Source organism: Chiloscyllium punctatum, chromosome 40, assembly GCF_047496795.1.
Source record: "Chiloscyllium punctatum isolate Juve2018m chromosome 40, sChiPun1.3, whole genome shotgun sequence".
NCBI classification, from domain to species: Eukaryota; Metazoa; Chordata; class Chondrichthyes; order Orectolobiformes; family Hemiscylliidae; genus Chiloscyllium; species Chiloscyllium punctatum.
Window position 1 is genome coordinate 25,726,938 of NC_092778.1, and position 26,507 is coordinate 25,753,444.

Here is a 26,507-nt window from a genome sequence, read left to right on the forward strand (position 1 = left end):
ATGAATAAATATGTCCCTCTGAGACAGACAAGAAGTGGTAAGATAAAGGAACCTTGAATGACGAGAGCGGTGGAGCTTCTCGTCAAAAGGAAAAAGGTAGCTTACATAAGGTGAAGGAAGCTAGGGTCAAGCTCAGCTCTACAGGATTAGAGGCAGGCAAGGAAGGAGCTTAAAAATGGTCTGAGGAGAGCCAGGAGGGGACACGGGAAAGGCTTAGGGAGAACACAAAGGCATTTTACACTTATGTGAGGACTAAGAGAATGGTCAAAGAAAGAGTAGGGCCGATCAGGGATAGCATAGGGAATTTGTGTGTGGAGTCTGAGGAGGTAGGGGAAGCCCTAAATGAGTTTTTTGCTTCTGTCTTTACGAAAGAAACAAACTTTGTAGTGCATGAAACCTTTGAAGAGCAGGTGTGCATGCTGAAATGGATAGAGATAGAGGAAGCTGATGTGCTGAAAATTTTGTCAAACATTAAGATTGACAAGTCGCCAGGCCCGGACCAGCTTTGTCCTCGGCTGCTTTGGGAAACGAGAAATGCAATTGCTTCGCCACTTGCAAAGATCTTTTCATCCTCGCTCTCCACTGGAGACGTACCTGAGGACTGGAGAGAGGCAAATGTAATTCCTCTCTTCAAGAAAGGAAATTGAGAAATCCCAGGCAATTACAGACCAGTAAGTCTCACGTCTGTCGTCTGCAAGGTGTTAGAAAGGATTCTGAGGGATAAGATTTATGACCATCTGGAAGAGCATGGCTTGATTAAATGCAGTCAACACGGTTTTGTGAGGGGCAGGTCATGCCTCACAAAACTTCGAGTTCTTTGAGGACGTGACTAGAAAAGTTGATGAGGGTCGAGCTGTGGATGTAGTGTATATGGACTTCAGCAAGGCATTTGATAAGGTTCCCCATGGTAGGCTTATTCAGAAGGTCAGGAGGAATGGGATTCAGGGGAACATAGCTGTCTGAATACAGAATTGGCTGGCCAACAGAAGACAGCGAGTGGTAGTAGAAGGAAAATATTCTGCCTGGAAGTCTGTGGCGAGTGGTGTTCCATAGGGCTCTGTCCTTGGGCCTCTACTGTTTGTAATTTTTATTAATGACTTGGATGAGGGGATTGAAGGATGGGTCAGCAAGTTTGCAGATGACACAAAAGTTGGAGGTGTCGTTGACAGTATAGAGGTCTATTGTAGGCTGCAGCGATACATTGACAGGATGCTGAGAGGTAGCAGATGGAGTTCAACCTGGATAAATGCAAGGTGATGCATTTTGGAAGGTTGAATTTGAAAGCTGAGTACAGGATGAAGGATAGGATTCTTGGCAGTGTGGAGGAGCAGAGAAATCTTGGTGTGCAGGTACATAGATCCCTTAAAATGGTAACCCAAGTGGACAGGGTTGTTAAGAAAGCATATGGTGTATTGGCTTTCATTAACAGGGGGATTGAGTTTAAGAGTCGTGAGATCTTGTTGCAGCTCTATAAAACTTTGGTTAGACCGCACTTGGAATACTGCATCCGGTTCTGGTCGCCCTATTATAAGAAAGATGTGGATGCTTTGGAGAGGATTCAGAGGAGGTTTACCAGGATGCTGACTGGACTGGAGGGCTTATCTTATGAGGAGAGGTTGACTGAGCTCTGACTATTTTCATTAGAAAAAAGGAGAAGAGGGGACCTAATTGAGGTATACAAGATAATGCGAGGCTTAGAGAGAGTCGATAGCCAGAGACTATTTCCCAGGGCAGAAATGACTAACACGAGGGGTCATAGTTTTAAGCTGTTTGGAGGAAAGTATAGAGGGGATGTCAGAGGCGGGTTCTTTACACAGAGAGTTGAGAGAGCATGGAATGCGTTGCCAGCAGCAGTTGTGGAGGCAGGGTCATTGGGGACATTTAAGAGACTCCTGGACATGCATATGGTCACAGAAATTTTAGGGTGCATACATGAGGATCAGTGGTCGGCACAACATCGTGGGCTGAAGGGCCTGTTTTGTGCTGTACTGTTCTATGAAATGATATCACCCACCTTAAGAGACTAAGACATGAATAGAAAAGCAAGACAGAACACCAGCACTTCAGCGAAGGCTCATGATGATGTTACCTAGCACAGTGACTAAACGTCTAAGAACAAACCTGCCAGTTCAGCAAGCAAACTTACAATCTGAAGAAGATTTCTGTAGTTTAAATTTACATACACCACACTATACAAGCTCAGACACCACAGCATAAAAATGCACACTTTATTTTTATTTTTACATGCTGCAAATGAAAATCATGGAATGGTTAATCATGCCTATGCCAGTCCTTTGGAAAGTCATTGTATTTATCCTACTGTCCTGCCCTTTCCTCAAAGCCACTTTATTTTCATCTGAATTCTCACATGAATGTTATTACTGAAAATGCTTCCAACATCTTTCAGGGAATACATTCCAGGTCACAATATCCAAGTCAACACAAGAATGATCACATTCTAGCATAGGGAACAAAAGAAAATTGTGAAACCAAAGATGTGTGATTTGTGAAAATTATTGCCTCATGCAATTTAACTGATTTGGTCATTGTGGACACTTGTTCCAATGTTTTTGTTTGTTCATTGTCTTTGAAGATATCATTGAATAAACTATTTGAAGAAAACATTCAGGTCCTTCATGGTCACTGTTTTCAGCCTAACACAGTCAAGAGATTTTAAAAAATTTATCAAAGCCAGTGAGTCAATTCCATACCCAACTAACACCAGAACTCATGTGAAATAAAAACAGAAAGTGCTGAAAAACCTCAGCAAGTCTGACAACATCTGTGGAAAGAAAAACAGAGTTGATGCTTTGAGTCCAAAGACAGCTCTGAAGAAGGGTCATGGAACTTGAAACGTTAAATCTGCTTTGTTTCCCACAGGTACTGCCAGACCTGCTGGATTTCTCCAACATTTTATGTTTTTATTCCACTTCAGAACTAACCTGAATTCTATTCCAATCACAACTCCAAAGTCTTACTGATCTACCAGACGTCAGCCCGAAACTATCACTTGCTACCTGTTACAGGTATACACCTTCCTTTCTGGGTTTTCATTCAAGCAATTCTGACCTTACTCTCCCACCCAGTACATGTTGTGCCTCAGACTCTCCTGTTCACAAAAGAATTTGAATACTACTCGCCACAATCTTTTACTGTTTCTGCTTGCTACCAGGTTTCCATTCTCAGCCTAAAAAAGAATAATGAATGATGGATCAGAAGGACGTGTTTACGTGTCAGCTAACTGAAGTCAAATGTTAAATTATATCACTTAAACTGATAATTAACGATTGGAAACAACTTGACTGTACACCTTAGTATTGGGAGTTGCTTGTTGGTTAAAAGAAAATAGCCACTGAGAAACAGCTTTGAAGACAAAATTACTAATATTCACAATGCAGTGAAATATTACCTAACCCTCATCTTATAACACATCACAGAAAGTCTTTAATTCATCACCAGGTGATGGAAGTCCCTTAAGAAGTGTATGTTACTCTAAAAATGTTGCCAGAATCACCTTCCACCATTGCATCTACTAATCTTTCCTCTATTGAAGCTTCCCAGAAATTTGATATGCAGATGATAGTAATGTCTGATGTACACTCATGTAACTAGAAATTACGCGAACTGAAAATTAAATAAGACATGTTTTCCTGAGAAACACGACACCTCAGATTTAAATGCAGAAGAAGGAAGGAAAATAAACAGTCAGAGTCAATTTCAATAGTTTCCTTACAAATAATTTATGTTTTATCATTTAAAACAGATATACTGCAGTTGCTCAAAATATAAAATTTGAAATGCTGGAAACACTCAATAGATCAGGCAACATCAGTCAAAAGGGAAACAGTTAATGATTCAGATTGACATTTTATTTCTGATGAAAGGTCAATGTGAAACATTAACTCCGAATCTGTTTTAATTTTATAAAGTGATATTACCAGAGCATAAAAAGACTTCATCATCTTGCACATTACTACCATTTTGTGCATTATTCAAGACATAAACTTAAATACTGACAACATTTTCCAGCAAAATATTCAACGTTATAATACTCGTTATGCTCACTGCTTACCCAAATACACTTAGAGAGTGATGGGAAAGTCAAAGGATCGGGAAATTTATAAAATACTGCACAGTTTAAATTTTAATAAGCGCACATGGCTATTTTCAGATATGCTGCAGCTTGACAATCTGACAGTAGTGCTCTTTTGTCCCCATTCCTTGCACTGCCAAACATTTGCAGCCATTTTCTTAAATAACAGCAGGGATGGCTCTGATCGCAGTTGAATTGCTGGAAGTAATCAGTTTTCGTCAGGCTCCAGAAGACACGCTGCCAGCACAGATATTTATTTTAATACTTCAAAGTCACGGTTTTAGGGTTTGGGGGGCACGAGGCACAGAGATGATGTGGAAAAGAAATGGAGGTGAGCTTTGTACTGAGCATCAAAAACTACAGCAGTCTGGCTAACAGTTATTTTAATCAAAATAAACTGCTAACTAATAGTACATTCACTGCCCACCTCGGCCTTTTTTTATCCTCGCCCCTCTGCTTTACATGTCCATGCACTTTTGAATGGTGCAAGAAAGCAAACTCCTGTATTTTTCCAAATGGAGAAATTAGGATGAAATTACACACAACTTTTGATTCCCTCAATGTAGTTCCATTGCCAGTTTTTACTGACTCATTCTAATACCTAGAGCAAAGTTTATATTGGATGGGCAAGACTAAAAGTTCTTTTGATCGTAAAATGAGGGAAATTGGGCAAATGGATGATTTAGATGAGCGTATTAAATGTAATATCTCAGTCTGCAGACAGCACAAGCTGGAAGGGTGTTACGAAGAGGATACAGAGATATTGCAGTGTAATCTAAACAAGTCAAACAGGTGGGAAAATGCATGGCAGAAAAATATATAGTTAAATGAGGTTATCCACACAAAAATAGGAAGGCAAGATTATCTGAATGGTGTCAGATTGGGAAAGGAGTAGGCACAAAGAGACTTGGCAGGCCTTGTACACCAGTCATTGAGTGTAAGCATGCATGTACAGAAGGCAGTAAAGGGGGCAGATGGTATGTTGACCTTCATAACCAGAGGATTTGAGTGCAGCAGTCAGGATGATAGCCCTGTGCAATTGCAGTTGGACGTGGTGAGACCACACCTGGCGCCCTGTGCGCAGTTTTGGTCACCTTATCTGAAGCAGCATGTTCTGGAGAAAGGTTTACCAGACTGATTCTTGGATGGCAAGACTGCTGTATGAAGAGTACCTCGATCGGTTAAGACTTTGTAAAAAAATATTGACAGTCAGCCTTTCACCGATTTCCGCAAAATGTTAAAGTCTAAATTATCTATCCCATCTGATGAACTGATGCTCCCTTGGAGCAAGATCTTATAGTGCAGTGGTAGTGTCCTCATCAGTGGGCCAGAAAAATCTGGGTTCAAGTCCCATCTGTCTCATAGCATGCCCAAATAGCTTGAGACAAAAATCACTTCCTTAGCTTTGGCGATAACAGATCTAGAGGTTGGCATTTCTTGGCCAATTGCATCAACACAATAAAAAGGTAACTTTAAGAGAGCTCAGATGCTCACTTTAAAAAGTTCAAACTTAATCTAATTATTTACAAGAACAAGAAAGGCTATATTGGAAACAGATTCCAGCATAAAAAAACCATGTGGAACAATTGAGTCAGCCTTGTCGTCCTCTAATCTCATTCCAGCTCCACTGAAGTCAATTCACCATGTGCCCTCTGGAAATAAAGGTCAAGTTACAAATAAACTAGAAAACAGAAATGTCACCTCAGCCTCCACCGTTCAGATACTGGAAAACTCATCCAGTGTGTGTGAATGAAATTTGTATCATCACTTTGCATTATGTAAAGGACCATGAAAAGAAGCACAATTTTAAACATGTCAGTTTGCAAATCTGGTGCTGCTCCTAGAACTCATACTTGATTGTACAAATAAATTAACTGTGCAACTTGGAAGCTGGCAAACATAACAGAAGATTCTACTTTATCCAAAGATGTACATTATTACAGCCAGTTATGAAAAACCACATGTTCTGCACTAAGAAATAAATCACTGAATACAACAACTGCCATTACGTAGCGGGTCTCCATAATTCACAAAGTAGTAGAAAGGCTTTAAAAAAGAAGTCATAAACAGCCCGCAAGATTAATCAAAGTGTATGATCATTGTCTTAAAATCACAACTGGCCAGCCAACACAAGAATAAAAATATAGCAAATGGGGTTTATGAATCATTCAGCAAAATCATAGAATCATTCCTACAGCCCTTCAGCCCAACAAGTCCACACCATTCCTCCAAAGAGTAACCCACCCAGACCCATGATGAATCAAAATCTAACAGCTTGATATGGCAGCGAAGTTGTCAGCCGTTCCTACCAGCAATAAAGTAAATCTAACAGAATGATGCTAACAATTGGCCAAAGTTTCAGACTGGTGACTCCGGATTAGCCAACTCATCTGAACTAGTCATATGACCATACCAATCAACTGAAGTGGGGTTAGGCCACATTGAAGAGCAAAATCAAGGCATTCTGGGTAAGCCACTATTTGGCATCAAGATCGCCCTGTGAAAGCAAGTCCAAATCTTGCAGATATGGCTAAACCTAAATCTATAAGGAAATTAAAAATGTCATTGATTGGAGAAAGTGAAATTGATACAGGAGTGAAAAACAATGGTGCATACAGAAAAACACCAGAAATGGGAAATTCAACCATCCAGATGATCACCCACTCTGAAACACAAGACGAATCTTTTGGAATAATTTAGTGAGCTGGCATTCTCTCCAACAAGGAAGACTTGCTTATTCTAACACTGAAGAACATGGCTCATGGAATTCAAGCACAGAATATTCTCATCTCTGGTCCAATCCTGCAGGAAAAGGGAGTAGCCTGGCAAAAGGCTTGGGCCACAGTAAGTTCACCTGCAGAGACGGATATTTGGATTGATTCAAGGCAGGACACAGCAACATTTTCTGCACGGGAAGTGTATGGTAGTTACAGCAGCAGTGACAGATGACTAGCTGCATAATAGCCTCACGCATGTTCTGAACGTATGTGCCAAGAAGCAATTTATAACACTGATGAAATTGGACTATTTTGTAGGATTGCTGCTTGATGTTTAAAGCAAGGAAAGGGTTACAGCTATGGTCTTTGAAAAATGGACAACACTATAAAGCTGCTGCTTCTTTTAGTAGGAAAATGCAAGACACCACTGCTTTGCAAATATCAAGTGACTACCCAAACAGTAGGACAAAAACAAAATACCTGAATTACCTCCAGCATTTTTGAGATGTGGATCAGGAAAGTGGAGAGAATTTGTTAATGGAAAAAAAATTCATTATAGACAACTGCCCTGCACACCCTGATATCACTGACCTTAATAGCATCAAGCCACAAAGGCCACCAAGATGCTCCAGGACTTTCCACTCTTTCAAAGCTTTTAAGTCTGATTAATTGTAATGAAACCTTAGTAGCTCCAAGCAAATATGAACTTCTGAAACTGACATAGGTCATGTTCCCATGAAGAAAGCTTTTGCAAGTCAAAACAAGTTTTGTATATACAGTATCAACTCAGCATAAAGACAAAAAAATGAAGTGTTAAAATTCCATTGGTTAAAAAAAAAGAACAAAATTTTGGATATTTAAAATTTATAGGCCAAAAGCTGCTACCAAAACAATGTTGCAGCTCATGGCCTGTATCATTACTTATGTGCAACTACAGGTAAATGGCGAATATGATGAAAAAGCCAATATCCAAAAAGGTGCTGTCCAAGATGTAATAGCCCTTCAGTAACTTGATGAAAATATCTGCTTCACCCGAAACATACTAAATGTCATGAATTTGTCTTATTTGAAAGGTAGCTAGCAACTAAGACAATGCACATTTGAGACACCTAATTAGCAGGACAACTATCCTTTCAATGAAATGATAACTGTTAATAACTGCCAAATTAATTACAAGGGCTGAGTCTCAGTTTTGAATGTCAGAGAAGCTTTAAAAGCTTGAAATAAAGATTTGAAAACAAAATTCTTATTTTTTCTTCATCATTCATTCCTTTTTTGCATTAGCTTTTCTGCATCTGATTTAATTCTTCGTCTCAGTCCTGCAATGTTTAAAAATCTAAGTGGTTAAGAAAATATAGCATTAGTCACCTTGTTCACTCAAGTCCCAGATGCCCATTTCCTTGGCCATATTTTCAGCAGCTCATGGTTTTCAGCAGTTTTAAGTCAAAACTATTCAGAAAACTGCGGAGGACATTTATGCAGATACAATCAGATTCCTGCTATAATCAAGTTATGCTTGATTAGATATGCTATATAGATTAGATTACTTACAGTGTGGAAACAGGCCCTTCGGCCCAACAAGTCCACACCGCCCCGCCGAAGCGCAACCCACCCATACCCCTACATCTACCCCTTACCTAACACTACGAGCAATTTAGCATGGCCAATTCACCTGACCTGCACATCTTTGGACTGTGGGAGGAAACCGGAGCACCCGGAGGAAACCCACGCAGACAGGGGGAGAACGTGCAAACTCCACACAGTCAGTCGCCTGAGGCGGGAATTGAACCCGGGTCTCTGGCGCTGTGAGGCAGCAGTGCTAACCACTGTGCCACCGTGCCGCCCAAATTCCTATATTCCTATACAATCCTTATAAGTCTTTTCAAATGTTAAAGATGTTACACTGCAAGATATACAAGAGTTATTCTTTAAATTAGTGAACATTATTCCATGATTGGGCAATATAGTCAGAATTCACAAAAAAAACCATTAGCAATTGCTTATTTCCATTATTTCTCCTCTGAGTGGCAGAAATTTCTAACATCCAAAATAAAAGTTTCAAAGGTAAACCATTGCAAATTTTACAATAATGTGATTATATTTATCTGTCGCAAAAGTTTGCATCTGTTAATGGCTTTATTAAAACAGTCTCTCACAGTAGTGTGGAATAGGACTTGATGTTTTGACTAGAGCAGTGACGTGAACGGAATTGAATTCTTCAGTCTGAGCATGTGAGTCTGCCTAATTTCCAAGAGTGCAGCCATACTATCAATGCACACGCTGAGGGTGTATCTCCTCTTAGCATTTCGACTCACCAGCTCTTCTTCCATGCATTTTGGACCAACAAGTACAAACATTTTAAAAGCTTTCAGGTCGGCTCCAAAACAAGAACCGCTTTGGAAAAAAACAGAATGGTTTCTAAATATCGAAAGGTGATTGGATGAGGGGATATTAGGGAAAATATATGGTTAGAATTGGGAGCCACAAATGATCAGAATTTCCTAAAATTATCATCTTCAATGAAAAGCAGCAGTTCATGGTTCCTTTCCCTACCAAGCCGTACAATCAGTATTTCCAAACAAATGAAAGAGAAGCAAAGAATTAAAGTACATTAAAAAGAGATGGGAAGCAGGTGTGAATGATAGAACCAGCAATGCAGAAAGTAAAGACAGGCAGAAATACTTGAGCGGGATTAGGCCATTCAGCCCCATGCCTGCTCTGCTATTCTAGATCATGGCTGATCATCACCTCATCACCACATTCTTGCACTATTCTCCATATAACCTTATGTCATTAGCAACTTGAAATATATAAATCTCGGTCTTGAACTTGCCTAATAACAGTACATCTACAGATCTCTGGAGTAGAATGTTACAAAGATTCTAAGCTAAGATGTTCATTCTCATCTCAGTCTTAAACAACTTGCCTCTAATTTTGAGTGCATGTCCTCTGATCTGCGACAACTCATCTCACTGGGGCAAACATCCTCTCTGCACCAGGCCTGTCTAGCTCCAAAAAGTTTTTTTAAGTGTCTATGAGTTAAAAGAGAAATTATAATTCCATTGTACCACACGTTCCTCAGAAGATCTACTAGTTGTATTTTGTTTTGCAATGGTGATTATTGATAACATAGCAGCTTCTGAGGGAAGAGAAGCAACTTTCAGCTGTACACTTTATTAGAACAGATACTAAAAAAAACTTTCAATACATGCACTTTTCAATGAAAAGATACTGAATGGTAGGTTTTTGAAATGAAAACAGCAGTACTGAAATGTCAAGTGAAAATTCAATCAGCTATTATAGAGACACCGGGGGGCTCAGTGGCTAGCACTGCTGCACTCACAGTGCTAGGGACCTGGGTTCGATTCCCACCTTGGGTGACTGTCTGTGTGGAGTTTGCACATTCTCCCAGTGTCTGCGCAGGTTTCCTCTAAGTGCTCCAGTTTCCTCCCACAATCCAAAGATATGCAGGTCAGGTGAATTGGCCATAGGTACAATAGTCAGGGGTAAACAGAGTAGGGGAATGGATCTGGGTGGGTTACTCTTGGAGGGTCGGTGTGGACTTGTTGAGCCGAAGGGCCTGTTTCCATACTGTAGAAAATCTATTCACGAAGCTATGAAGATCAGGTCTCTGAAAGTCAAGGTTGTGAAAACCACTTACTACCTGCTGAGTCTGTATTCTTTTCAAACCTATACTACAACCCTTTTACTAACACTTCCTCTGGACAAACCTGATAAATTGCTCTGCAGCATTGTGTACTATTCTCAAAATCCCAACACGTGCAGTCTTGTTTCTTCTACCAGTTAAGTGAATATGCAAAACCTTTCCCTCCATCATTTTATACCTACATATTGAATGCATAGCACAATCCCAGTTCCTCACTTAAATGTCAAGTGATCAACACAAAATTCAGATAAATAGCTGCCACTCCTCTACTTGAAAAGGTTGCCCCTGAGGTGCCTTTTATATCTTTCCCCTCTCACTCTAAATCTATGCCCACTAGTTCTGGACTCATGCACCCCATGTAAATGACTTTCTCTATTTATGTTACCTCTGTCCCTGATGTTATAAACCTCAGTTTTTGACGCTCCAGCAAAAACAGCTCCAGCCTATTCAACCTCTCCCTGTAGCTCAAATCCTCCAAACCTGGCAACATCCTTGCAAATCTTTCCTGAACCCTTTCAAGTTTCATAGAATCCTCCCAATAGAAGGAGACCAGAATTGCATGCAATATTCCTTCTGTAGCTTTTTATCTAACACTGATCATGAACCATAACTTTTGCAATAACGTGTACAATAGAACCTCAATTATCTGAGCAAAACAGGCAGGGAGTATTTTGTTCCAATAATTGATGAGTTCCAGTTATCCAAACATTTCTCGGTTATCTGGCAATACACACCGTTATGCTGTTTAACTAATAGCTGAATGCTGAGTTGCCGAATTCAGTATGAGATCTTGTACGGATAATCTGAAATTCGAAATATTGATTTTTGGAAAGTCAAAGTTCCACTGTACAGGGTTTGTCATACCTCTGCACATATCCTTAATGTTCTTCCAGGTGTTTTATTTAAGTGCTTCTTTCACGGTTCAGTTTTTCTTTGATGCAAGTGGTTTTTTCCCCAATCTTATCAGATGGCAATTCTTTCAAATGTACATTTCTTATTCCCACTGTCATTTACTATTTGGTTTTTCATTTCCCCAAACATTGCTCAGTCCCAAGTCTGCTGGAGATCAGAGCTGAAGGGCTCATGCCTGAAACGTCGATTCTCCTGCTCCTTGGATGCAGCCTGACCTGCTGAGCTTTTCCAGCAACACATTTTCAGTTTCATTAGTCAAGGCACAAGTAGTAAAAATTAGTGAGGTGTTGCTGAAACTATATAAAACATCGGCTAGGCCACAGCGAGAGTAGTGTGCACAGTTTTGAAATTCACATTATAGTGAGGATGTGAATGCACTGGAGACGGTGCAAAGAGGATTTACCTGGTTGTAGCATGGGCTGGAGGGTTTTAGTTCTGAAGAGAGAGACTGGGGTTATTTTCTTTGGAGCAGAGGAGACTGAGTGAGGATCTGGGCAAACGTGAGGACTGCAGATGCCGGAAATCAGAGTCTAGATTAGAGTGTTGCTGGAAAAGCACAGCAGGTCCGGCAGCATCCAAGGAGCAGGAAAATCGACATTTCGGGCAAAAGGCCATCATCAGGAATGGTAGACTCTAATCTAGACTCCGAGTGAGATCTATAAAACTGAGGAACACAGACAATGTAGACAGGAAGAAATTTTCTCCTTAGTGGAGGAATCAATGATCAGGGACACAGATTCAAGGTTTAGAGAAGATGCGAGGAAATTCTTTTTCAATCAGAGGCTGGTGGGAATCTGAAATTCTCTGCCTGTAAGTGATAGAGGTAGAAAACCTCATAACTCTCAACTAGGTATACACTTGTGACGCCAAGGCATACAAGGATACAGGCCAAGTGCTGTAGAATGAATTAGAACTGTAAGGCAGCAGTTTTTGACTGGCGCAGATTCAATGAGCTGAAGGGCATTTTTTGATATTTATAGATCTCTCTGACTCTGAGACCCCAATACAAAAAAATGGAAAAGGTTATCACTAAGACCAGGCAGGGCAGTGTGTGAACATTGCCCCCAGAGTAGGAATATAGTAACAGAGATAGGTAATTTAGCCCATCAAGCCTGCCCCCACCATTTAGTGTAAAAATGGTCAATTAAACTTGAATGGCTTTTATCCACCCAATCGCCATAACCCTGTATGCCACTGGTAATCAGAAATCTATCAATCTTTACCTTAAAAAAATTCTGATTTCCTGTATCACAGGGGGTATTGGGATTCCAAAGCTTCACAACCCTCTGAACAAAAGAAAATCCTAATCTCAGAACAAAGTGGAATGCCCTATGTTTTTAAACTGCAGCCCCTTGTCTGGACTCCCCAGCCTGGAGAAACATCTTATGCTAGTGTCAATGAGATCACCACTTATTCTTTGAAGCAACAGAGAATACAAGCCCAGCTTATCCAACTCTCCTCATCGGATAGTCCAGCCATTCCAAGAAGACCCCTGTGAACTTCACTGCCCACCTTCTCTGGCTTTAATAGAATTCCTCAGATTAGGAGACCAAAACTGCACACAGTTCTCCAGGTGTGGTCCAATCAAGTTCATATACAAGTGAAGAAAGATTTCACTACACTTGTACTCAAATCCTCCTGCAATTAAGACTCACTGCATGTGAGCCTTCAGTGACTTACCAACAAGGACCGTTTTGCCTCTTAGCATTTATGACATCTTAGCCTCTGCACATCTATTTCTCCAACAGAAATGAATAACCTAACATTTTTCTACATGATGTTCTAATTGACATGCTCTTGACCCGTCCCAATCCTCCTGAAGTCACTGTACATCTTCCTCACAGCGCACATTCTTGCACGATTTTGTATCATTCACAAATTTGGAAATGTCACATTTAACCCTCACCTCTAAATCATTAATATACATTGTGAACAGCTGGGGTACAAGTGCTGTACCTCAATAGTCACAACCTGCCAACACAAGAATGACATTTATTCCTATTGTTTTCCTTCTGTTAGCCAAATCATTAATCCATGGAGATAGTGATGATTGCAGACGCTGGAGAGTCAGTCGAAAAGCATGGCACTGGAGAAAAGCACAGCAGGTCAGGCAGCATCCAAGGGGCTGGAGAGTCAATATTTCATGCTGGCCTTTCATCAGGACTGGGGGGCGGGGGCGGAGAAAGAGGGGGGCTGAGAGATAATTAAAGGAGTGGGAGTGGGGCTGGGGGCAAGGTGGGTGGGATGCTGATAGTTGGATGCAGATAGGTGGAAAGGAAGATGGATCATGAGGGGGGTGACGAGTTGGAGGGTTGGATCTGGGATGAGGTGGGGAGATTTGGAACTGGTGTAATCAGTGTTGGGGCCGTGTAGTTGTTGGCTCCCAAGGTGGAAGATGAGGTGTTCTTCCTCCAATTGCCTGCTGGCCTTGATTTGGCAGTGCAGGAGGTCCATGATGGACATGCCCTCAAGGGAGTTGAAGTGGATGGCCACAGGAAGGTGGAGTTGGTTGATGCGTATGAAGCAGAGATGTTCCCTGAACCATTCCATTAGTTTGCACTTGGTCTCTCCAATGTAGAGGAGATCACAAAGAGCAACGAATGCAGTCAATCATTAATCCATGCCAAACTAACATTACCTCCTATCTACTCAGTCTGAAAATCTAAGTATCCAATGTCCATCTGATGGGGCTCTTGTGGTGCAGTGGTAAGATCCCTACCTCTGAACCAGGTTCAAAATTCACCTGGTCCTGAGGTGTATCTCAGTATCTCTGCACAATATCTACAACATTCACCTGGCTCTTCACTGTGCATAAAGAAGCGTGTACTTTGGAGCTCTTGTGCTATATTGAATGCACAACTACTTCTGGGCCAAAAGAGCCAGGTTCAATCCCACTTGGTCCGGGGGTGTCATAACATGCCTGAACAGGTGGACTGAAAATAAGGGAAAGGTGATGCAGTGGTAGTATTCCCCACCAGCTCCAGTGATGTGCAATAACGTCTCTCAACAGGATGATCAAAAAATCTCTACAAGTGTCCACTAACTTTCCTTTACCAATTTTGTTTATAACCTGTTCAAAAGACTCCAACAAGTCCATCAAACATGATTTCCCATTTACAAATCATGCTGATAGTGCTCAACCAGATCATTATGATCCAAGTGTCTACTCATCCAATCTTTTTTAATAGATTCTAGCATTTTCCCTAATACTGATAGAAGGCTGACAGGTCTGCAATTATTTTCTCCCTCAGTTCCTTCTTAAATAGTGGGGTGTTATTTGCTATCTTCCAATCTGCAGGAATCATTCCAGACTCTATAGAATTTATAGAATCACCAACGTACCAACTATCCCTATAATTATCTCTTTGACACGAAGAATATCAGATCCTGAGAATTTAATCAACTTTCAGCCTATTAATTTTACTCCAGTAAAAATTCTTACTTATAGCCTTCAACTCTTCATTCACTTGGAATTCCAGTTCTGGAAGATTCCTTGCATCTTCTTCAGCAAAAACAAAGTAATCATTTAGCTCTGTCAATTCTCTAATTCCTATTACATACTTTTTAAACTGTGCCTTGCTCAGCCTAACAAATCCTTTTTTAATGTACATATAGAATCTTTACAATCCATTTCTAATGTGTTTTCCCCAAAATCTTATTTAACTCTCCCTTTCCTTATCAATTTTTTGGTTATCCTTTGCTGTTTTCTGAAAATTCTCCCAATCCTCAGATTTATTACTATTTCTGGCAAATTTATGAGCCTCTTCTTTTAACCTTATACACTCCTGAATTTTTCTCGTCATGATGCATGGACATTAAGTATTTGCATCTTGAAAGCACGTAAATTTGCTGTAAGTCATGCAATAATTCTTTAAAGACCATCCACTGACTCTGTACAGACATGCCTTTTACTGTATTTTCCCACCCACCACAGCCAATCTGCACCTCGTAGTTTCATAATTTCCCTTATTCAAATTTAACACTGACTTCAAGCAGGCTCAGCAGTCAGCACTGCTGCATCACGCCAGGGTTTGATTACAGCCTCAGGCAACTGTTTGCACATTCTCTCCATATCCGCGTGGGTTTCCTCCCACAATCCAAAGACGTGCAGGTACGGTGAACTGGCTATGCTACATTGCCCATAGTGTTCAGGGATGGGTAGATCAGGTGCATTAGTCAGGGGTAAATGTAGAGTAATAGGGTAGGGGAATGGTTCTAGATGGGTTACTCTTCAGAGGGCATGTGTGGACTTGTGGTGCCTGTTTCCACACTGTAGGGATTCTATGAATGAACTACTGCAGTTTCAAACATAATGTAAGCTTTGTTACGTTGTGGTCACTCATCCCTCAAGGTTAGAACATAGAACAATACAGCGCAGAACAGGCCCTTCGGCCCTCAATGTTGTGCCGACCTGTGAACTATTCTCAGCTCGTCCCCCTACACTATCCCAAAATCATCCATGTGCTTATCTAAGGATTCTTTAAATCTCCCTAATGTGGCTGAGTTGACTACATTAGTGGGTAGGGCATTCCATGCTCTTACCACTCTATGCATAAAGAACCTGCCTCTGACATCTGTCTTGAATCTATCACCCCTCAATTTGTAGTTATGCCCCCTCATACAAGCTGATGTCATTATCCTAGGAAACAGACTTTCTCTGTCTACCCTATCTAATCCTCTGATCATCTTGTAGGTCTCTATCAAATCCCCTCTTTGCCTTCTTGTTGCCAACGAGGACAGACCCAAGTCTCTCAGCCTTTCCTCATAACACCTTCCCTCCAGAACAGGCAACATCCAGGTAAATCTCCTCTGCACCTTTTCCAATGCTTCCACATCCTTCCCGAAATATGGGGATCAGAACTGTACACAATATTCCAAGTGTGGCCGCACCAGTGTTTTGTATAGTTGCAGCATGATATTGCGACTCCAGAACTCCATCCCTCTACCAATGAAACCTAACACACCGTATGCCTTCTTAACAGCACTATCCACCTGGGTGGCAACTTTCAGGGATCTAGGTACATGGACTCCAAGATCCCTCTGACATCCACACTACCAAGAATCTTTCCATTGACTCCATACTCTGCCTTCCTGTTATTCTTCCCAAAGTGCATCACCTCACATTTAGCTGCATTGAACTCCATTTGCCACCTCTCAGCCCAATTCTGCAGCTTATCCAAGTCCCCCTGCAATCTGTAACATTTTTCCAAACTGTCCACTACTCCACCAATTTTAGTGTTGTCTGCAAATTTACTAATCCATCCACCTATGCCTGCGTCTAAGTCATGTATAAAAATGACAAAAAAAAGTGGTCCCAAAACAGATCCTTGTGGCACACCACTAGTAAGCGGACTCCAGGCTGAATATTTTCAATCAACCACGACTCCCTGCCTTCTTTTAAAAAGCCAATTTCTAATCCAAACTGCTAAATCACCCTCAATTCCAAGCCTCTGCATTTTCTCCAACAGCCTACCATGTGGAACCTTATCAAAGGCTTTACTGAAGTCCATGCATACCACGTCAACTGCCCTATCCTCATCTACATACTTGGTCACCTTCTCAAAACACTCACGACCTACCCTTGATGAAACCATGTTGACTATCTGAAAACAAATTGTTGCTTGCTAGATGATTATAAATCTTATCTCTTATAATCCTTTCCAAATCCTTTCCTACAACAGAAGTAAGGCTTACTGGTCTATAATTACCTGGGTCATCTCTACTCCCCTTCTTGAACAAGGGCACAACATTTGCAATCCTCCGGTCCTCTGGTACCAAACTTGTAGACAATGACGATTCAAATATCAAAGCCAAAGGCTCTGCTATCTCCTCCCTAGCTTCCCAGAGAATCCTCGAATAAATCCCGTTCGGCCTAAGGGTCTTGTCTATTTTCACTCCTTCTAGAATTGATAACACCTGTTCGTAACTAATCTCGATCCTTTCTAGTCTAATATCTTGTTCTTCATTCATCTCCTCAACAATATCATCCTTTTCGTGGATGAAAACTGATGAGAAATGTTCATTCAATCTCCAGAGGGTCCACACTCAACTTCCCATTTCTGTCGGATTGGTCCGATTCCTGCCCTCGTCATCCTTTTATTCCTCACATACCCATAGAAAGCTTTACGGCTCTCCTTTATTCTATTTGCTAAAGTCTGCTCGTGTCCTCTCTTTGTTCTTCGTAACTTTCTCTTTAAATCCTTCCTAGCTGATCTGTAACTCTCCGTCGCCTCATCTGAGCCATCTTGCCTCATCAACACATAAGCCTCCTTCTTCTGCTTAACAAAGATGCGATTTCTGTTCCCTTACCTTATCACTTCCTCCCTGCTTGACAGGGACAGACCTGTCAAGGACACACAATATCTGTTCCTTAAACCAGCTCCATATTTCCATTGTCTGCATCCCCTGCATTTTGTTACCCCATTCTATGCATCCTAATTCTTGCCTAAATCACATTATAATTGCCCTTGCCCATCAATAACTCTTGCTTGTGGCATGTACTTATCCCTTTCCATCGCTAAACTAAACGTAACTGAATTATGGTCACTCTCTCCAAAGTGCTCACCTACAACTAAGTCAAACACCTGGCCTGGTTCAATATCAATCACCAGATCCAATGTGGCCTCCCCTCTTGTTGACCCTTTGACATACTGTGAGGAAACCCTCCTGTACACATTGGACAAAAACTGATCCATCGACGTACTGGAGTTATAGCATTTCCAGACAGTGTTGGGGAAGTTAAAGTCCCCCACAATGACCATCCTGTTCCTTTCACTCCTACCCAGAATAATTTTGCTAATCCTCTCTTCCACCTCCCTGGAATTCTGCAGAGGCCTATAAAAATCTCCAAACAGTGTTACCTCTCCCCTTTTTCTAACCTCAGCCCACACTACCTCAGTAGACGAGTCCTCAACAAAAGTTCTTTCAGCCACCGCTATACTATCCTTGACTAACAAGGCCACACCTCCCCCTCTTTTACTGCCTTGCCTGTTCTTAATGACAGATCTAAACCCTGGAACCTGCAACATCCATTTGCCACCCTGCTCTATCCATGGTTCTTTTACAATAAGATTGTTAATTATCTCTTTCTCATTACATAACACAATCTAAAACAGCCTGCCCTCTCACTCTCAACATACTGGTCTAGAAAACCATTCCTAACGTAATGTCAGAAACTCTACTCAACAGATTTAGTACTCAATTGGTTACCCATACTATATGTGGACTGAAGTCACTTATGATGCCGGTGTTGGCCATGCTACATGCTTCTCTCATCCCCTGATTAATATTATGCCCCACACTATCACTACTTAGAACTCACCCATAGTCTGCTGTCCCCTGCTGTTTCTTAGCTCCCAAACAGATTCCCCATTGTTCTTCTGACCCCAACCCTGTTTTTCTAATGTACTGATCCCATTCTTTATCAGCACAACTCCACATCCTTTTCCTCTTGTCTGTCGTTCCTAAATGTCAAATATCCTTGACTATTCCATTCCCATTCCTGGCCACCACGTAGCCATGATTCTGCATTGGCAATTAGATCATACTCATGCATCTCTATTAGTGCTTTTAGATTATCTGCACATCATTCTTGTTATACAAAGGTGACAGGAGCATTTGCCACCCATGAATAACAGATATTGCTCTAATGGAAATCCCCTATCCACCACGAAGGTCTTTGTGATCCAATGTGCCATCAATAGAAAAAAATTGGGCCTTGGGCCAACCTCATCAGTAGTGAGTGTATCGTCTTATTAATGCTGCACGGATTCAAGTAGAGTACCCTTAACTATGTCTTTTTGACAACATTCCATTTTTGAAGCATACTTGATGCTTGGTTTTGTGGCTCTTATCTTCTCATAACCCTGGCATCTTTACAATTTCCTGTACCAATTTTACTTCCTTCCAAATTTGGTCACTCCTCAAGTTTCCATCTCCTGATAAGTTTAAACTCATCCCAACAGTACTAGCAAATCTCACTTGGACATCTGTCCCAGTCGAATTAAAAATGTAATCTGTTCAATTTGCACACTTAAGTGTGATCAAAATTTTGCAACCTTCAGTAATACACCACCACCCCTTGATTTTTTGCCTTTGAAATATAATAAGCATGGCAGAAATAGCTAATCAATTTGAAAATAAACATTATACAGGATGAAGTGCAAATTTCTGCAGAGTATTATTCTATTCGTTACTCACAAAAATCTGATTTTTTTTACTATTTCACTGCAGTTATTGGATAACCCTCTCACAAACATGATTAAACTTTTAACAATTCCTCACAAATTTTGATATTAGTATTACTATGCAGGATGTTGATAATCCACTGAAATACATCTTACTGGTTTTGTTCAACTCATAATTTTATGCACTATTCAAGTAGAATAAGCAGACTGCAGCAATACACCACAGTGAAGTAGGCAGCTCAAGTGTGGAACTTCTGATTTCAAACAGAGAATAAACATAACACTGGCACCATTCATTAATAAAGTATCCAGGTCCTTCTAGAATAAAAAAGAAACTGGCATCCAATCAAAATGCTGAAATAGTCTGAAATGCATACATTTCAATGTGAAAAGTATAATAGGCAAGGTAGAGACAGAGAGGTATAGCATGGAACAGACCCTTCGGTCCAACTTGTCCATGCCGATCAGCTATCCCATTTGCCAGCACTTGGCCTATATCCTTCTAAATCCTTCCTATTCATATACTCATCCAGATGCCTTTTAAATGTTGTAATTGTACCAGCCTCCACCACTCCCTCTGGCAGCTCATCCCATACAGCACCACCTCCTGCGTGAAAAAGTTGCCCCTTAGGTCCCTTTTAAAATTTTTCCCCTTCCACCCTAAACCTATACCCTCTAGTTCTGGACTCCTCCACTCCTGGGAAAACACCTTGTCTATTTACCCGATCCATGTGCCTCATTATTTTATAAACCTCCATAAGGTCAGCCTCTGATGCTCCAGAGAAAACAGCCCCAGTCTATTCAGCCTCTCCCTACAGATGAACTTAGAGCTGTGGCTTATACTTGGAACTATGACATTATTGCAAGTATGGAGACGTGGCTGAAAGAGGGACAGGATTAGGAGCTGGATATCCCAGGATTGAGATGTTTAAGGTATGATGAAAGGGAATATAACAGGGGTGAGTGAGTTGCATTACTGGTAAAGGCGTATTTCACAGCTGTACAAAGTTTAAAAAAAAACACAATACCAGGTTATAGTCCAACAGGTTTAATTGGAAGCACAAATCATTCACAGCTGTAGTGAGGGAGGATACATCAGAGGACTTGTGCAACGAGGCAAAATGGGTAGAATTCAGGAATGGGAAAAGTGAAATTACAGTGGTGGAGGTACACTACAGACCTCCCAACAGCCAGCAGGAGATAGAGGAGAAATATTAGACAGATTTGGAAAGATGCCAAAACAGCTGGATTGTTATAGTGGGTGATTTTAACTTCCCTGCATTGACTGGGACTCGCTTCACTATAAGGGCTTGGACGGAGCAGAGTTTGTAAGGGCCATTCAAGAGGGTAACCAGGTTATACTGGACCTGGTTTTGGGAAACGAGCCTGGTCAGGTGAATGAAGTTTCACTGGGAAAGCATTTTGGGAGTAGTGAGCATAATACTATGTTTTAAGATACTCATGGATAGCGATAACTGCAGTTCTCGGGTGAAGATATTCAACTGGGGGAAGGAGAACTACAACAAAAATAGGCAGAAACTGGAGAATGTTGATTGGAGGTGGCTGTTTGATGGTAAATTCACATGGGAAATGTGGGAGTACTTCAAACGACAGTTAAGAATTCAGCAGTGGCATGTTCCTGCGAGAATGAAGGATAGCTATGGCCAGGGATGTGACGGCCTTATCAAATAGAAAAAAGGAAGCATACTTAGGTCTAAGAGTATTGGCACTAACTATGTCTTTGAAGTATATAAGGAAAATAGGAAAGAACCTAACCAAGGAATTGAAGGGCCAGAATGGGTGCTGAAAAATCATTAACAAACAGGATTAAAGAGAATCCCATGGATTTTTATACATAAAAAGCAAGAGGGTAGCCAGGGAAAGGGTTGACCCACTCAAGGAGAAAGAAGGGAATCTATGTGAAGCCAGAAGAGCTAGGTGAGACCTGAAATGAATACTTTGTGTCGGTATTCACCAAAGAAGGAATTGATGAATTATAATCTCAGAAGGGAGTGGCAAATTTCTAAACCAAATTGCTATTAAAAAGAAAGAGGTATTGTGCGTCTTAAAAAGTATTAAGGTAGATAAGTTCCCAGATCCTGATGGGATCTATCTCAAAACATTGAGGAAGGCAAGGGAACAAATTGTTAGAGCATTGACAGACATCTTTGTCTCTTCTTTGGCCACAGGCGAGGTCCTAGAGGACTGGAGAATGGCCCACATTGTCCCATTGTTTAAGAAGGGTAACAGGGATAATCCAGGAAATTACAGGTTTATGAGCATCATGTCAGTAGTAGGAAAATTATTGGAAAAGATTCTCAGGGACAAGATCTATACATATGTAGAAGCAAATGGACCTATTAGCAAAGGACAGCATGGTTTTGTGCGGGGGAGGTCGTACCTCACTAACTTGATTTTGAGTTTTTTGAGGGGGCAATGAATATGGTTGATGTTGTTTACATGGACTTCAGTAAAACATTTGACAAGGTCCCTAATGGCAGACTAGTACAAAAGGTGAAGTCACAAGGTATCAGGGGTGAGCTGGCAAGATGGATACAGAACTGGCTTTGTCATTGGAAGGGCTTATGCCAGAAACGTCGATTCTCCGGCTCCTCGGATGCTGCCTGGCCTGCTGTGTTTTTCCAGCACCACATTTTTCAACTCTGGTCTGCAGCATCTGCAGTCCTCACTTTCTCTTAGTCATTGGAGACAGATGGCGGCAGAGGGTCGTGACAAGTGGTGTTCCACAGAGGCCAGTTTTGGGAACTCTGCTGTATGCATAAATCATTTGGAGGAGAACATGGCTGGTCTATTTAGTGAGTTTGCAGTCAATACAACGATTGGTGGAGTTGCGGATAGTGAGGTGGAATTTCAGAGAATAGATCAGTTGGCGGCATGGGCAGAAAACTGGCAGATAGAGTTTAATCCAGATAAACGTGAGGTTTTGGAAGGTAAAGTACAGCTGGAAACAAAACAGTGAATGGCAGAAACTTTAGGAGTATTAATATGCAGAGGGATCTGGTGTGCAGGTCACAGTTCACTGAAGCTGGCAGCACAGGGAGATAAGGGAGTATAAAAGGCTTGTGGCATGCTTGCCTTCATTGGAAGGGGCATTGAGAATAAGAATAGTCAAGTTATGCTGCAGCTTTATAGAACTTCAGTTAAGCCACACTTAAGGTAGGTAAGTTCCCAGATCCTCCATACTACCAGGAGGATGTGGATGCTTTAGAGTAGGTTCAGAAAGGTTTACCAGAATGTGGCCTAGTATGGAAGCTTTACCTCTGACAAAGAGTTGGACAGATTGGATTTGTTTTCAAATGGAACGCAGGAGGTTGAGGAAGTTTAAAAGATTTTAAATGGCATGGCTAGAGTATGAGGTTTTTTTTCTCAGGTGGAAGGGTCAATTTCTAGTGGGGGGGGGGGGGGGAGAGAAGGTGCGTGGAAAAGAGCTTTCTAAAAATAAAGAGATATAAGAGAGCTGTTTTTCACAGAAAAGGTGGGGAGTACCTGGAACATGCTGCCAGAGGCGGCAGTGGAAGCAGACACTACAGCAGCATTCAAGAAACACCTGGATGAATACATGAATAGGAAGGGAATGAAGGGATATGGCTCCTGTAATGAAGACAAAATGTATCGCCGCAGGTTTGGAGGGCTGAAGGGCCTGTTTCTGTACTGTATTGTCCTTTCTAATGCAGGATTTAGAAAGCGGCAAATTCTTTCACTCTCAATTTGCTAGATAGTATATATGGGGTGAGTTACCAAAGCAATCTAGCATTTGAAATATCTTTGCCCACACATCTGGCTTAAATATCTACTATGTTGTGGCAATGAACCACTAGTTCAAATATTCTTCTACTGGTCAAGGATCACCAGTTAACCTATTAGATAATGGGAATTTAATATAAAAACACAACCTGAAGCAAAGCTAACCTTCCAAATTAACTGCAACATAGTAGCTCAAATCAAAAGTTATTTTAAAGTATATTTGCTTTCTTTCCCTAAGACCAAGCACCCTACCAGATCATTCTTCTTTTCTTTTCCCCCAAACAATTTAGTACAGAAAAATTGTTACTCTATCATTACATTGTATTGAAGAAATATTTCCACCCTAATCATGTCCACCCTGTTCTAATGTTATGGTTCTGTCAGGATACACACTGACTTAACTGCAAGAACTGCAAGTTTTGCAAAGTAAATCAATGAAAGGTAGATCCAAGTAATACATGATAAACTATGTTGCCAAATGAGTTTTTAGAGCACTGAAAACAGTCAGTAAATATTTCACATATTTACATTTCCCTCAGAGGTGGGTTTTGCTGAAGTATAATTGAGAGTATGTAAATCTTTTTTAGTATCCAGATGAATTGTGAACAACATCTAACTATACAACTACAGGCTTTGTACACTCACCTCCTGGGTTATGACTGGAGAAAGCATTTTGAACCACATAATACAGCAACAATACATTGGCAATAAGAGCAAATTAAAAGCCAAATCCCCAAAAGACAAGTACTTGAGAGATACAGTAGATATATGGAACTACATTTTTGTTGTTTTTATTGACATATTAAAAATGACTTCATTTGCATTTCCTTAAACCATACTGAAATCAGCATAAACATTGATTATTTTTCCAACACTTTTCTCACTGAAAGCTAAATATTCTAAGAAAGATAATTCAGCAATAGAGAAAACATGTTCTAACTTTTAAAACAAAAGCACTGTCTAAGACATTAAATATTATTTAACAGCTCTTCTGAAAAAAATCACTATAAGTAGTAATGTGATGCAAATACAAAGGCCATATTCTTGTCACTCACATACAACTTCACATTTCAACAAGCAGTCTGAACTCGAGGTCAGAGTGTTGTGCATTTCCTCAGCTCAATATCAAGTCTATCGGTGACAGGGTACTGGTGACACTTTGGCATTTCTCCTCTTAAAACCATTTGGCACCTTCAAATTGAGGGCAAAACACACATGCATTTTGACCATGCCTTGCAATTTTTCTTTGCATTCACATTCTACCAATGGAGCTGAAAACAGCACAGGTTGTCATCACCTTCAACAAAACAATTTGCTCCTGCCTTTACCAACACAAAGAAATGCCGCAGTCAAGCAAAGCAGCATTTTCAAAAATAAAAAGTTGCAGATATAATCTTTAAATAGCTGCTTTGAACTCAACATTTTGCTGCGCCCGAGCGACAGCAGGTTTTGCACGGTTGTTCTCAGTGACTTCCAGTGAGGAGGGGCTAGGCAATGCAGAAACCCAATAATGATTGAGGGCAGCAACTTATAATGGCAATGAGCCAAACTGGAGAGAGAGGGATGAAGTCAGGGTAACGGTATGTGAAAGAGTGGGGTTGTGGGTTGAGGCGTTGGGGCATGAGCAGGGGAAAGGGTATGAGGGGACTTGGAGATGGAGAAGGTTTGAGGGGTTGGAGTGAGGGGGTAGGGGAATTGGGGAGGTGGGAATTAGGGGATTGGGGATCAGGGGGTCGGGGAAATCAAGGGGTCGGGGATCGGGGGGTGAGGGAAATCAAGGGGGCGTGAGAGGGAAATCAGGGGAGGGGGAGGGGGAGGGTGAGGGGGGTGGGGTGAGGGGGGGTGGGGTGAGGGGGGGTGGGGTGAGGGGGGGTGGGGTGAGGGGGGGTGGGGTGAGGGGGGGTGGGGTGAGGGGGGGTGGGGTGAGGGGGGTGGGGTGAGGGGGGTGGGGTGAGGGGGGTGGGGTGAGGGGGGTGGGGTGAGGGGGGGTGTGGTGAGGGGGGGTGTGGTGTGAGGGGTGAGGGGGGTGTGGTGTGAGGGGTGAGGGGGGGGTGTGGTGTGAGGGGTGAGGGGGGGGTGTGGTGTGAGGGGTGAGGGGGGGGTGTGGTGTGAGGGGTGAGGGGGGGGTGTGGTGTGAGGGGTGAGGGGGGGTAGTGAGGAGAGTGAGGGGGGTGGTGAGGGGAGTGAGGGGGGGTGTGAGGGGTGAGGGGGGGTGTGAGGGGTGAGGGGGGGTGTGAGGGGTGAGGGGGGGTGTGAGGGGTGAGGGGGGGGTGTGAGGGGTGAGGGGGGGGTGTGAGGGGTGAGGGGGGGGTGTGGGGGGTGTGGGGGGTGTGAGGGGGGGGTGTGAGGGGGGGGTGAGAGGGGGGGGTGAGAGGGGGGGGTGAGAGGGGGGGGTGAGAGGATCGGGTGGGGGGGGGTGTGGGGAATCAGGCGATCGGGGGGGTGACGGGGATCGGGGTGAGGGGATCAGGAGATATATGACAGTGGGGCGTGAGAGGACAGAGACAACGGGACCCGCTCTCTTACCTCCTGGTACTGCCTGTCTTCAGGCTGGAACTCGCTGCTGACCGTCTCCAGTTGGATGTTGAGATGGGGGAGACGGTGCAGGAGGGTCACCCACCAGGGAGGAGAATAATTCACCGCAGCCATCGGGCCACAGCCGATTGTCGGCGATTCGGGGGCCCAGCCCGACCCTCACTCCATCCCCGGCTTCGCCCGAAGTCTTCTCCGCGGTGGAGAGCTGGTCCGGTTCGGGCCAGGGGTGTCTATGTACCCGCACTGACCACCCTCCCGAGCACAACTCCACAGAAAATTCGCGGGGCTCCGGAAGCCGCCTCGATCGACAACACAAAACAATAAAATCCAAAGATCAGCTGCCCGCCGCCACTTTCCGCTCATAGATCCCAGGCTTCAGTCCTCCCCTGCTGTCAATCAGAGAAAACCACACCCTCTCCTGCCAATCAGGAGACCGCCCCGCCCCTCTCCTGCCAATCAGGAGACCGCCCCGCCCCTCTCCTGCCAATCAGGAGACCGCCCCGCCCCTCTCCTGCCAATCAGGAGACCGCCCGCCCCTCTCCTGCCAATCAGGAGACTGCCACGCCCCTCTCCTGCCAATCACTGAAAGCCCCGCCCCCTGACCTGCCAATCAGGGACCGTCTCGCCCCTCT

The 26,507-nt window shown here is 42.4% G+C and overlaps 1 protein-coding gene across 3 annotated transcripts in view; it reads right to left on the reverse strand.

Moving 5' to 3' along the window:
- LOC140464440 (protein tweety homolog 3-like) overlaps positions 1-26,271 on the reverse strand; it is a 267,986-nt gene extending 241,715 nt beyond the window's left edge. For 2 of the 3 annotated variants that reach the window (XM_072559492.1, XM_072559494.1), the window contains exon 1: positions 25,867-26,271. In XM_072559492.1, coding sequence (XP_072415593.1) covers positions 25,867-25,989 — 123 coding nt within the window. In that variant the 5' untranslated portion in view covers positions 25,990-26,271. The remainder of the gene's footprint in view (positions 1-25,866) is intronic. The other variant, XM_072559493.1, reaches the window with a different exon arrangement.
- Positions 26,272-26,507: the final 236 nt, after the last annotated feature.